This window comes from Dendrobates tinctorius, unplaced genomic scaffold (genome assembly GCF_039654945.1).
Source record: "Dendrobates tinctorius isolate UK_male_01 unplaced genomic scaffold, ASM3965494v1 ptg000164l, whole genome shotgun sequence".
Taxonomy (NCBI): domain Eukaryota; kingdom Metazoa; phylum Chordata; class Amphibia; order Anura; family Dendrobatidae; genus Dendrobates; species Dendrobates tinctorius.
This window is the reverse complement of record NW_027361831.1, coordinates 10,396,781-10,408,958: the sequence shown is the minus strand read 5'-3', so window position 1 is coordinate 10,408,958 and position 12,178 is coordinate 10,396,781. Positions and strand designations below refer to the sequence as shown.

Below are 12,178 nucleotides of genomic sequence, written 5' to 3'. Positions count from 1 at the left end.
CTTCTTGGAGAAGAAGGCACAGGGTTTGAGATTGGTAAGGGTGGCCGGACCCTGGGACAGCACAGCCCCCACCCCCACTTCAGAAGCATCCACCTCCACAATGAATGGTTTGGACGGGTCAGGTTGCACCAACACCGGGGCAGACATAAAACATTTCTTAATCGCTGAGAAGGATTCCTTAGCGAGTACAGACCAATTTTTTACATCAGCTCCCTTCTGGGTAAGATCCGTGAGTGGTTTCACCACTTGTGAGAAACCTTTAATGAATCTCCGGTAATAGTTCGCAAATCCTAAGAAGCGCTGGAGCCCCTTGAGATCTCGAGGCTGAACCCAGTCAGCGATCGCCAGCACCTTCTTAGGATCCATACAAAACCCCTCATAGGACACAATCAACCCCAAAAAAAACAGCTCCTGTACAAAAAACGAACATTTTTCCAATTTGGCGAACAATTGGTTCTCCCTGAGTCTCTGGAGAACTGTCTTTAGATGTTGCAAGTGAGATTGACTGTCCGGGGAATACACCAAAATATCATCCAAATAAATAATAACAAAACGGCCTATCAGATCAGAAAACACAACATTGATGAAATTTTGGAAAATAGCGGGTGCATTAGTTAACCCAAATGGCATTACCAGGTTCTCAAAGAGTCCTTCTGATGTGAGGAATGCCGTTTTCCACTCGTCCCCTTCCCGAACCCTTATCAGATTCTAGGCCCCCCGCAGATCTAACTTGGAGAACCATTGGGCCCCAGCTAACTGGTTACATAAGTCTGGGATGAGGGGAAGCGGGTAAGAGTTCCTTACCGTTATCTTGTTCAGTTCCCGAAAGTCGAGGCACGGCCACAAACCACCATCTTTTTTCTTCACAAAGAAGAACCCTGCTGCCACAGGTGACACAGAAGGCCTGATATGCCCTTTGCGGAGACTCTCAGCTATGTACTCCTTCATGGCTTGGCGCTCAGGCCCAGACAAATTGAACAATCGAGCCTTAGGTAACTTGGCTCCGGGTACTAAATCAATGGCACAATCATAGGGTTTATGCGGTGGCAGCGCCTCAGCCTCACTTTCGGAAAACACGTCTTCGAAATCTTTCAGGTACTCCGGAATACCTTCCAGATCGACAGACGACACAGACACGGATTTAACAGCGTTAACAAGATGTCCCCGGTTACTACATTTATTATTGCATCCCCATTGAGTGATTTCCCCTGTAACCCAATCAATGGTAGGATTATGGCGTTGAAGCCAAGGCATCCCCAGTACCAGTCCTGCAGGCAAGTCATCTAGCACCAGACAACTTAGTTTCTCCACATGAGTGGAACCCACTTTTAGAGAAAAAAGTTCAGACCTGCAACAGATACCGTCTTGGTTAAGAGGAGATGAGTCAATTGCCACAAGTTTAACAGGATCATGAAGCCTGACTGTCCCTATCTTATTAAGAGTCATAACCTTGGTATCAATCAGGTTCACAGCCGAACCGCAGTCAATAAAAGCAGTAGTCTGAACAGGACCATAACCAAGTTCCAGTTCCACCTGCAGCACCATTTTTGCACATGAGGAAAATTGTACCTGAAGGTCTGGGTAGCCTCCTCGATTACTACCCAGACCTAGTCGTTTCCCGCCATCTTGGAGGATGACGGACAGGAGGGGCAGTCCTTCTTCCAATGTCCAGATTTCCCACAATAGAAGCACAACTGCTTTTCCCAGCGGTGTCTTCTTTCCTTTCCCTCACAGGTGACAGCGCTCACCTCCATAGCCATAGGAAGAGACTGGGTCTCATCTCCACTGAAGAATCAGGGTGATTCCCGTTGCATAATGCCTCTAGCCCGCAGCCTGCGATCCATGCGAACCGCTTGGACCATGGCATCCTCCAGGGAGTCAGGCGGAGGATGGAGTGCCAAAGCATCCTTCAGACGTTCACACAGGCCTCTGTGGAACAGCCCCCGCAGGGCGGCATCACTCCAGGAAATCTCCGCTGCCCAACGTCTGAATTCAGTACAGAACCATTCGGCCGAGTGCTCCCCCTGACAGACACTCATTACTTTGTCCTCAGCCAACCGCACTCTATCAGGCTCATCATAAATAAGCCCTAAGGCTTCAAAAAATGCATCCACAGACATTCTCTCAGGGGCAGAAGAGGAAAGCGAGAACGCCCAGGCTTGTGGGGACCCCCTAAGCAGGGACATCACCACCCCCACCCTCTGTTTCTCATCCCCAGAGGAGCGGGGTCTCAAAGAAAAAAAAAAAAGCTTACAGCCCTCCTTAAATGCCCTGAACTCATCCTTGTTACCAGAAAATATATCTGGCAATTTAACCGGGGATTCAGGTGGGATTAAAATGACATCTCTATTCCCCACCTGCTGGAAGCCTGCGGAAAGTACCCCCTGAACTGAGTCCTCAACCCGCCGTTGGGACTGGGCCAGAGCTTGGTGTTCCAAACAAAGCTTCTGCAGTGACTGAGTCAAGCTTTTCACCTGCTCAGATAAAGCACACATTGGGTCCATGCTGCAGAAGTGAGGAGAGAAAAAAAAAAATTGTAGGCCAGTTATAATGTCAGAGACTCACTGAGCCAGTGCACGTGTCCTGAGTAAAGCGAACAGTGCTCAAAGCTACCTGTGGAGCGGGCAGCAACCGAATAGATGCGTACTTCAGAGCTGCAGGACCTGAAGCACGTGACTGCTGGGGGCGTGGCCTAAACTCCACAGAGCTAGGAGCTGCAAGACAATTCCTAGCAGAGTAACTGCGAGACAACGTTACCAAGGGGAATAGACAGTGAGAATAGTCAGGACGTAGCCAATGAGTCACACACAGAGATAGCTGTAGGGTACCAAAGGGGGCGAGCAGAGAGTAGTCAGGTCACATGCAATGAGTCATACACAGATAGTTGCAAGGTACAAGAGGGGCGAGCAGATAGTAGTCAGGTCACATGCAATGAGTCATACACAGATAATAACGCAGTACAAAATCAACAGGCAAACTCACAACGGGAAACAGAATCGGGTCAGAACCATATAAACAAGCTATAGCAACAAACAGGCACACGGGGGTCAGCACACTAGGCCAATGGCAAAAGTATAACTGGCAGGGATTGAAGCTACCCAGGGGTTTATGAAGCTCTCCCAGAACCAGAAAGAGGCCACAATCATTAACCCCAAGTGTGCAGGTCAAAATCTGCACAGAGCTCCAGACATTAACCCCTGGTGTGCAGCTCAAAAACCCGCACTGGGATCATGACAGCTAGTTTACTGGGGGACTCTAGAAAAAAACATTTACATAGTGTCCCCCTAGAAAATCTAACCAGCAAAGGCTAGGCAGACAGCTGCAGGCTGATATTAGTAGCCTAAGAAGGGGTTCCATGGATATTGGCCCCTCCCAGACTAACAACATCAGTTCTCAGCCGCCCCAGAAAAGGCGCATCGGTAAGATGCACCAAATCTGGTACTTAGTCTTGCTCTTCCCACTTGCCCTGTACCAATGGCAAGTGGGTCTCATATTTGTGGGGGTGATGTCACCTTTGTATTGTCAGGTGACATCAAGCCCACAGGTAAGGTAAGTAATGGAGAGGCATCAATAAGACGCCCCCATTACTAACCCCATAGTGATATTGTATAAAAACACACATTCAGAATAAAGTCCTTTATTTGAAAAAATGACAGACTCATTAATAATCTTAATTAAACCATACTCATCGAACGCCTAATCCACTGACACCAATGTCTCCTGCTACAAAAATAAAATAAGAAACCACAATATTCCTCACCTGTTCGCAGAGAAGATAATCCATAATGTCCCACCACTATCCTGATCACTTTGAGAGCAGTCACATCACTAATGTAACTGCTCTCAAAGATAGCCAGCGGTACACTGACAGGAGGTGATCGCTCTCGCACTGTATTACTGAGCTTCCATGAGAGAGTTCATCAGCTGATCAGCTCTGGTGATCTCCCTTATGGCACCACTGCTGCATGGGAAAGTTCTCACGCAGCGGTACCGTAAATGAGAACATGGAAGCTGATGAACTGCGGTCAACTCTCACAGCAGCTCAATGATACACTGCGAGAGCTAATTACCTCCTGTCAATGTATCGCCGGCCACCGAGTAGATCGGTCACATCTCCCGATATGACTTTTCTACATGTGAGATCAACGTGGTACACTTGGGATTACGTGGACTACGGAGGACAGGTGAGTATATGGTGGCTTATTATTTTACATTATTTCTAGGAGACGAGGGGATCGGGGATTGGGCATTAAGGTGAGTATAATGTGTTTTTATTTGAATATGTATGTAATTTGCTTTTTATTAACTGTGTTCACAGGCACTGGCAGATGAGACTACATCTCCCATCTGCACCACCTGCTGTCACTGTTATCATCAGTGACAGCAGACATAGCCCAATGGGAGCAGTAGTCTCGTTGGCCCACGCCTACCAGTCACAATCATAGCTGCATGGTCACGCTGACATCTGACAGCATGATCCTGCAGCGCTGTGACCAACAGTACTGGCGGTAGCATTACCACGGGTGACAGTCACAGCTATGGGGTTATGCTGACATCTGACAGCATGATCCCGCAGTGCTCTGACCAACGGTCTTACCGGAGATAGTGTTACCACCGATAAGAACCACCACGCCAGTGTTTTCCACACTGTCACACAGGTGACAACGTGGGAAACACCATAAGAAGCCGGTACAATGCTAAACATAAACTCAGCAAATCTGCAACCATTTTTATACCTGCGTTTTTGCTGTGGATTTGACTCACTCAATGGAAGTCAATGGGTGCAGAAACGCACAAAGAATTGACATGCTGCAGAAAATAACGCACTGCAAATATGCACGGAAATTTACTGATAATGTGCACAACACTTCAGGATTGTCATAGAATTAGCTGGCATAAGTATTCTATAGCGTTTTTGGCGCATTTCCATGCGGAAGAAAATGCATGAAAAACACACTGTGTGCACATAGCCTAAATGTCTTTCTGCTCCTGATGTCAGCTTTTATTTGCGATGAATCTGTGTTTATGCTCAGTAGTGAGGCCGTGCTGTGGGGTCAGAGTTGAAGGTTTGGCTTACCTTCTCCACAGCTCAGTCCATCCTTAAATTCTGAGTCCTCGCTGGTCTTCCTCCTCTTGTAATGCAATTTTATCTGCTGTGATCCAAACATTTCTTTACCACTGTTAGTGTTTTATCCAGATATTCCTCCTACTTGAGCATATAAGAGTGTCTGGTTAAGGAATCTGTGTCTGGAGTCTGTAGAATAATGGAGGGAAATTGTTTTTGTGTAGAGTACTCCACTCACGAGGTTGTGAAATTGAGGTATTTGAGCGAGGTGGTACAAGACTGGTATTTAAAGATACACTGGAGATGATCTAGATGGAAGTCATTTATGTTATTTGAGAGGGCTTCAGTTTTAGTGGTATTTGTTTTATACCGTGATAATTGGCAGAATTTTAAGAGCAGTGAATGGAGCTTGGGGAGCGATGTATGAGGTTTCAAGAGTGTTAAGAGGATGTCATTGGTAAAAAGGGATCATTTCAATTCTTTGTCTTCAACCCAACTCCCCTAATACCTGGTGATGCTCTGATAGCAGTAACCAAAGGCTCAATGCAAAGAACGAAAAGTAGGGGGGAAAACAGACACCCCTGTCTGATGCTGTTTTTAATCATAATTGGTTTAGAGGAGCTAGGAGGAAGATATATCACAGCTGATGGACTAGAGTATAGTCCCTCAAAGGCTTTTAAAAAAGGGCCTGTTATACCATGTGTCCCAGAGGAATTAAGCATAAGAGGCCAACTAAGGCGATCAGACTCCTTCTCGGCATCCAAACTCAGAACAGAGAGTAGATTCCCCAGATTTTTTGACTATTTCTGAGATCGACAGCCCTTCTGGTGTTGTCGCCGCCTTGTCTAAAAGGGACAAATCCCACTTTTTCTTTGTGGATCATATAAGTTAACCATAGATTCAGACGAATTGCTAAAAATTTTTGTAAATATTTTAACATCTGAATTGAGAAGGGCAATCGGCCTATAGTTTTTGCAGTCTAGTCTATCCTTGCCTGGTTTGGCAATCCATGTTATAAATGAGTGTAACATGGATCGAGGCTCACATTAAAATTAGAGAGATGTTTTTAAAGTGCAGGTGACATAAGCTAGCGAATGATCAGATATAGGGAGCGAAGGATAAAGCAGCGAACTACAACCCCAAGACAGCAAAAGTACTGGTTGAGAGTTAAGGAAGAACCACACAGAAATGGCAATATCAGGTTTAGGTAGGTTACAAGTGGGAGAAAACAGATTTTTTTGACAGATTCAGTTTTAGATAGAGGGAGGACATAATGTTAGAAACAGCAGATGGACAATCACTGGTATTTTGCAAAAATATGAAGGGTGATGTCTGGATAAGATGTGTATAACTAGGTCTCTTCAGCATAGAGATGGTAATGAAAATCAAATCTACTGATGGTTTGTCCAATAGATGCGGTGTATAGAGAGAAGAGGAGAGGACCTAGGACTGAATCCGGAGGAACCCTGACAGTAAAGCCCCCGTTACACATAATGATGTCCCAGCGATCCCACCAACGATCCGACATGATGGGATCGCTGGGACATCGTTAGGCTAGTAAAAAAAGAGAAGCCAGCGCTGCTTGTGGTCAGAACGCAATACATAAAGTGCATATGCACATATTAATTTCTAACTGTATTCAAAATGAGATATTTGGCAAAAAATTGATCAATCATTTGAGCTGCGCCAAGGCAATCTCATGTGGGGCAGTCCTACTCTACGTTTTTTGTATTCGCTGTGCCATTTCGGCCTCCTAAATGCATTAAAAACAAGACCATATTGAATGCAATCTGTACCTGAAACATTTCTGAATCACTCCCATGGAGCCAGAAAGAGCAAATGCAGATAAAGGCCAACCAGGTCTGGATATAGACATCTCAGGTTTAACCTCCACACCTGCCTGACCAGCAAACACAGATTTAGGGCGACACAGGTCCAGATACAGGTGCACAATTAAATAGAGCTTGGGGCAGGGCAGGGCTGCTGTGTGTGCGCAGCAGCCTAGATCAATCACAGTGAACACAGAAAAAATGGCGAACATAACCCAGCACGCACGGCAATAGTGGCGGTCAACCACAAACCAACATCAAGTAAAAAAAAGAGAGAAACCAGCGATGCTTGTGGTCAGAACGCAATACATAAAGTGCATATGCACATATTAATTTCTAACTATTCAAAATGAGATATTTGGCAAAAAATTGATCAATCATTTGAGCCACCCCGCCGCGCCAAGGCAATCTCATGTGGGGCAGTCCTACTTTACGTTTTTTATATTTGCTGTGCCATTGCGGCCCCCTAAATGCATTAAAAGCCAGACCATATTGAATGCAATCTGTACCTGAAACATTTCTGAATCACTCCCATGGATCCAGAAAGAGCAACTGCAGATAAAGGCCAAATATCTCATTTTGAATACAGTTAGATATTAATATGTTCATATGCACTTTGTTATGCGTTCTGTCCACAAGCAGCACTGGCTTCTCTCCTTTTTTACATCGTTAGGCTGATCGCTGGTGAGCTGTCACACGACGGCCCCAGCGATCAGGACCAGCGATGCTGGACGCTGGTTACTAATGTAAACATCGGGTATCCAGGAGTCGCGCTGCTCCTGGATACCCGATGTTTACATTAGTAACCAGCGTCCAGCGTGGCTGATCGCTGGTCTCTCGCTGCCCAGCGCGATGCGTGCTGGGCAGCGGGAGACCAGCGATCGAAAAACGGCCCAGGTTGATCGAGAACGATCAGCGATAACCATCAGATCGCTCTGTGTGACGGGGCCTTAAGGGTAAAAGGAGTCACTAAAAGGTACAGTGAAGGAGCGGTCAGAGGTAAGAGGAGAACTAAAAACTTGACCACCAAAATATTGCTCTTTCAAACCATAACTTAACCATAACATATGATAGGTATCCCTCAACTTAAAGAGAACCTTCAAAAGGTGATTAAAAAAAGAAAACAGATTAGATTTATTCATCAAATGTATCAACTTCGACCGAACCCGAACATCCATCCCTACTCTTTATATAAACATGCTCCGATTCCCCTGGGACTGAACTCAGAGCAGAGAAATGGGCTGTAAGGCCAAACCTCGATGTGCTAAGGGGAAAACACATCCCGTACACACAGCTTCACTCTGCACACATCCTACACACTCAGCTCTACTTCCTACACCTCATAGACACCCATTGCTCCAATCTGAACACATTACACCCACATGGCCCTGCTTCATACACCTCGTACACACGCGGCTCCGCTCCATACACCTCATACACACACGGCTCCACTCCGTACACCTCATACACACGTGGCTCCGCTCCGTACACCTCGTACACACACGGCTCCACTCCGTACACCTCGTACACACGCGGCTCCGCTCCATACACCTCATACACACACGGCTCCACTCCGTACACCTCGTACACACGCGGCTCCGCTCCATACACCTCATACACACACGGCTCCACTCCGTACACCTCATACACACGTGGCTCTGCTCCGTACACCTCGTACACACACGGCTCCACTCCGTACACCTTGTACACACGCGGCTCCGCTCCATACACCTCATACACACACGGCTCCACTCCGTACACCTCATACACACGTGGCTCTGCTCCGTACACCTCGTACACACACGGCTCCACTCCGTACACCTTGTACACACGCGGCTCCGCTCCATACACCTCATACACACACGGCTCCACTCCGTACACCTCGTACACACACGGCTCCGCTCCGTACACCCTGTACACACACGGCTCCGCTCCATACACCTCATACACACACGGCTCCGCTCCATACACCTCATACACACACGGCTCCACTCCGTACACCTCGTACACATGCGGCTCCGCTCCGTACACCTCGTACACACACGGCTCTGCTCCGTACACCTCGTACACACACGGCTCTGCTCCGTACACCTCGTACACACGCGGCTCCGCTCCATACACCTCATACACCTCATACACACGTGGCTCTGCTCCGTACACCTCGTACACACACGGCTCCACTCCGTACACCTCGTACACACGCGGCTCCGCTCCATACACCTCATACACACACGGCTCCACTCCGTACACCTCGTACACACACGGCTCCGCTCCGTACACCCTGTACACACACGGCTCCGCTCCGTACACCTCGTACACACACGGCTCCACTCCATACACCTCATACACACACGGCTCCACTCCGTACACCTCGTACACACGCGGCTCCGCTCCGTACACCTCGTACACACACGGCTCTGCTCCGTACACCTCGTACACACACGGCTCTGCTCCGTACACCTCGTACACACACGGCTCTGCTCCGTACACCTCGTACACACACGGCTCTGCTCCGTACACCTCGTACACACACGGCTCTGCTCCGTACACCTCGTACACACACGGCTCTGCTCCGTACACCTCGTACACTCACGGCTCTGCTCCGTACACCTCGTACACACACGGCTCTGCTCCGTACACCTCGTACACACACGGCTCCGCTCCGTACACCTCGTACACACACGGCTCTGCTCCGTACACCTCATACACACGTGGCTCTGCTCCGTACACCTCGTACACACACGGCTCCACTCCGTACACCTCGTACACACGCGGCTCCGCTCCATACACCTCATACACACACGGCTCCACTCCGTACACCTCGTACACACACGGCTCCGCTCCGTACACCCTGTACACACACGGCTCCGGTCCGTACACCTCGTACACACACGGCTCCACTCCATACACCTCATACACACACGGCTCCACTCCGTACACCTCGTACACACGCGGCTCCGCTCCGTACACCTTGTACACACACGGCTCTGCTCCGTACACCTCGTACACACACGGCTCTGCTCCGTACACCTCGTACACACACGGCTCTGCTCCGTACACCTCGTACACACACGGCTCTGCTCCGTACACCTCGTACACACACGGCTCTGCTCCGTACACCTCGTACACTCACGGCTCTGCTCCGTACACCTCGTACACACACGGCTCTGCTCCGTACACCTCGTACACACACGGCTCCGCTCCGTACACCTTGTACACACACGGCTCTGCTCCGTACACCTCGTACACACACGGCTCTGCTCCGTACACCTCGTACACACACGGCTCTGCTACATCCCCCCTGTAAACCCCTCCTGACCCCACACAGAAACTTCCCCTCATCCAGCACCATGACAATCAGCACAGCAGAGTCCTGCATACACTGAGGCCCCTGATCATGTGACCCCTGACTCCTCCCCTCCTGTGACCTCATCCCAGGTCCTGTGCGCACAGAGCAGCCATATATGTGGAGTGCGGCTCTGCAGGTGGAGGTAGGTGCTGGAGATTCCCCATTACTGGGCACAGGGGGCGGAAACCCCTTCATTACTGGGCGCAGGGGGCAGTAACCCCTTCAGTGCTGACACTATTTCGGTGTCTTTTGATGCCACTTTCTGAGAATCATAACTTTTGGTTTCTTTGTCATATGATAGATACATACGACTCAAATATGAAATACAGGAAACACAATTTGGTGTCCATTTCTTGACCCCACCCACAGTATAATGCTCCCCCAGTACCGCCACTCCCCACCCACCGGCTAATACAGTGGGGAAAAGAAAGAATGGAGAGGTCTGTAATTTTTATTGTAGGTACGGTACACTTTTGTTTTTGTATAAAATGGTTGTCCGTCTTATAGTCCAAATTTATGGTAGCTTATCGGGGAAGTGATGGAGAAGGGTGACATGAGTCAGGTTCGCTGCTGCAGGAGGCTGGTGGCGGCAGGAGTGAGGCTATGTTTCAGGCCGGGAGGAGGGGTGTCTCGGCGACGTGAGGCTGCGGACCCCTGGCTTCCAGAAAATGTTGGCAGTCCCCTCATCTGCCCATTGATTTCCCGGCAGTGGACTTCAGGAAAATGACCACCAAAGGAGACACATGAGCAGGTTGAAATCAAATTTTCACAAATTTGGGGATTGGGGTAGTGCGTTTTATAGTCCGAAAAATACGGTATATTCACCTTATCACCAGTAATTGTAGTATTACATGGGATCTTCATGATGTTAAATAGGCCTCATCTTCTCCTTCAGGTCTCTACAGTGTCCGATCCTCTCAGTGGAGAGCTTCTATATAAGAGAATTATCCTGATTGATCCATCAAGGATGGAAATTAATGGGGACAAGATGGTGGAGAGGATATTACACCTCACTCTAGAGATCATCTTTCGGCTTACTGGAGAGGTGAGAGATTCTGATGACGTCACATTACATCATTCTTTTTTTTTAAATTCGTTTATTAAATACAAAAGAATGTACACATTGGTACATAGCCAGAATAACATATGTGCATTTGTCAAAGTATTCATAAAAGAGAACAAGTTTGCACAATAAACTGTGTACAATGTTGATTATACAAATCTTAGTGTCATTGTATAAGTAATCAACAAGTTAATAATAATAATAGTAATACATTTTATTTCTATGGCGCCGACATATTCTGCAGCACTTTACATTTCAGAGGGGACTTGTACAGACAATAGACATTACAGCATAACAGCATAACATAACATTACAGCATAACATAACATTACAGCATACAGCATAACAATAATCACATAGATTATAACAGATGCCAAGAGGAATGAGGGCCCTGCTCGCAAGCTTACAATCTATGAGGAAAAAAGGGGAGACACGAAAGGTGGGTGGTAACAGTTGCTCTGATTGTATGGACCAGCCATAATGTTAAGTGTGTAACAGTACAGACACAGAGGGCTAATGGATGCATAAAGCATGTGGGAACATGATACGGGGAACCTGGTTATGGTAAAAAAAACTTTTGGCTGTGCCACACAGGGATAGATTAGGTTAATGTGTTGAGGCGGTAGGCCAGTCTGAATAAATGAGTTTTCAGGGCACGCTTAAAATTGTGGGGATTGGGGACTAATCGTATTGACCTGGGTGCATTCCAAAGAATTGGCACAGCACGTGTATAGTCTTGAAGACGGGAGTGGGAGGTTCTGATTATTGAGGATGCTAACCTCAGGTCATCAGCAGAATGGAGGGCGCGGGTAGGATGGTATACTGAAACAAGGGAGGAGATGTAGGGTGGTGCTGAGCCATGGAGGGCTTTG

The 12,178-nt window shown here is 47.8% G+C and overlaps 2 protein-coding genes across 2 annotated transcripts in view; both read left to right on the top strand.

Moving 5' to 3' along the window:
• The first annotated feature begins 10,343 nt into the window (after positions 1-10,343).
• The window catches only part of LOC141053025 (uncharacterized), a 94,937-nt gene continuing 93,102 nt past the window's right edge, over positions 10,344-12,178 (top strand). The window contains exon 1 of the mRNA XM_073550358.1: positions 10,344-10,385. Within this exon, the coding sequence (XP_073406459.1) occupies positions 10,359-10,385 (27 nt within the window). The 5' untranslated portion in view covers positions 10,344-10,358. The remainder of the gene's footprint in view (positions 10,386-12,178) is intronic.
• The window catches only part of LOC141053022 (uncharacterized), a 33,911-nt gene continuing 32,875 nt past the window's right edge, over positions 11,143-12,178 (top strand). The window contains exon 1 of the mRNA XM_073550352.1: positions 11,143-11,288. Within this exon, the coding sequence (XP_073406453.1) occupies positions 11,211-11,288 (78 nt within the window). The 5' untranslated portion in view covers positions 11,143-11,210. The remainder of the gene's footprint in view (positions 11,289-12,178) is intronic.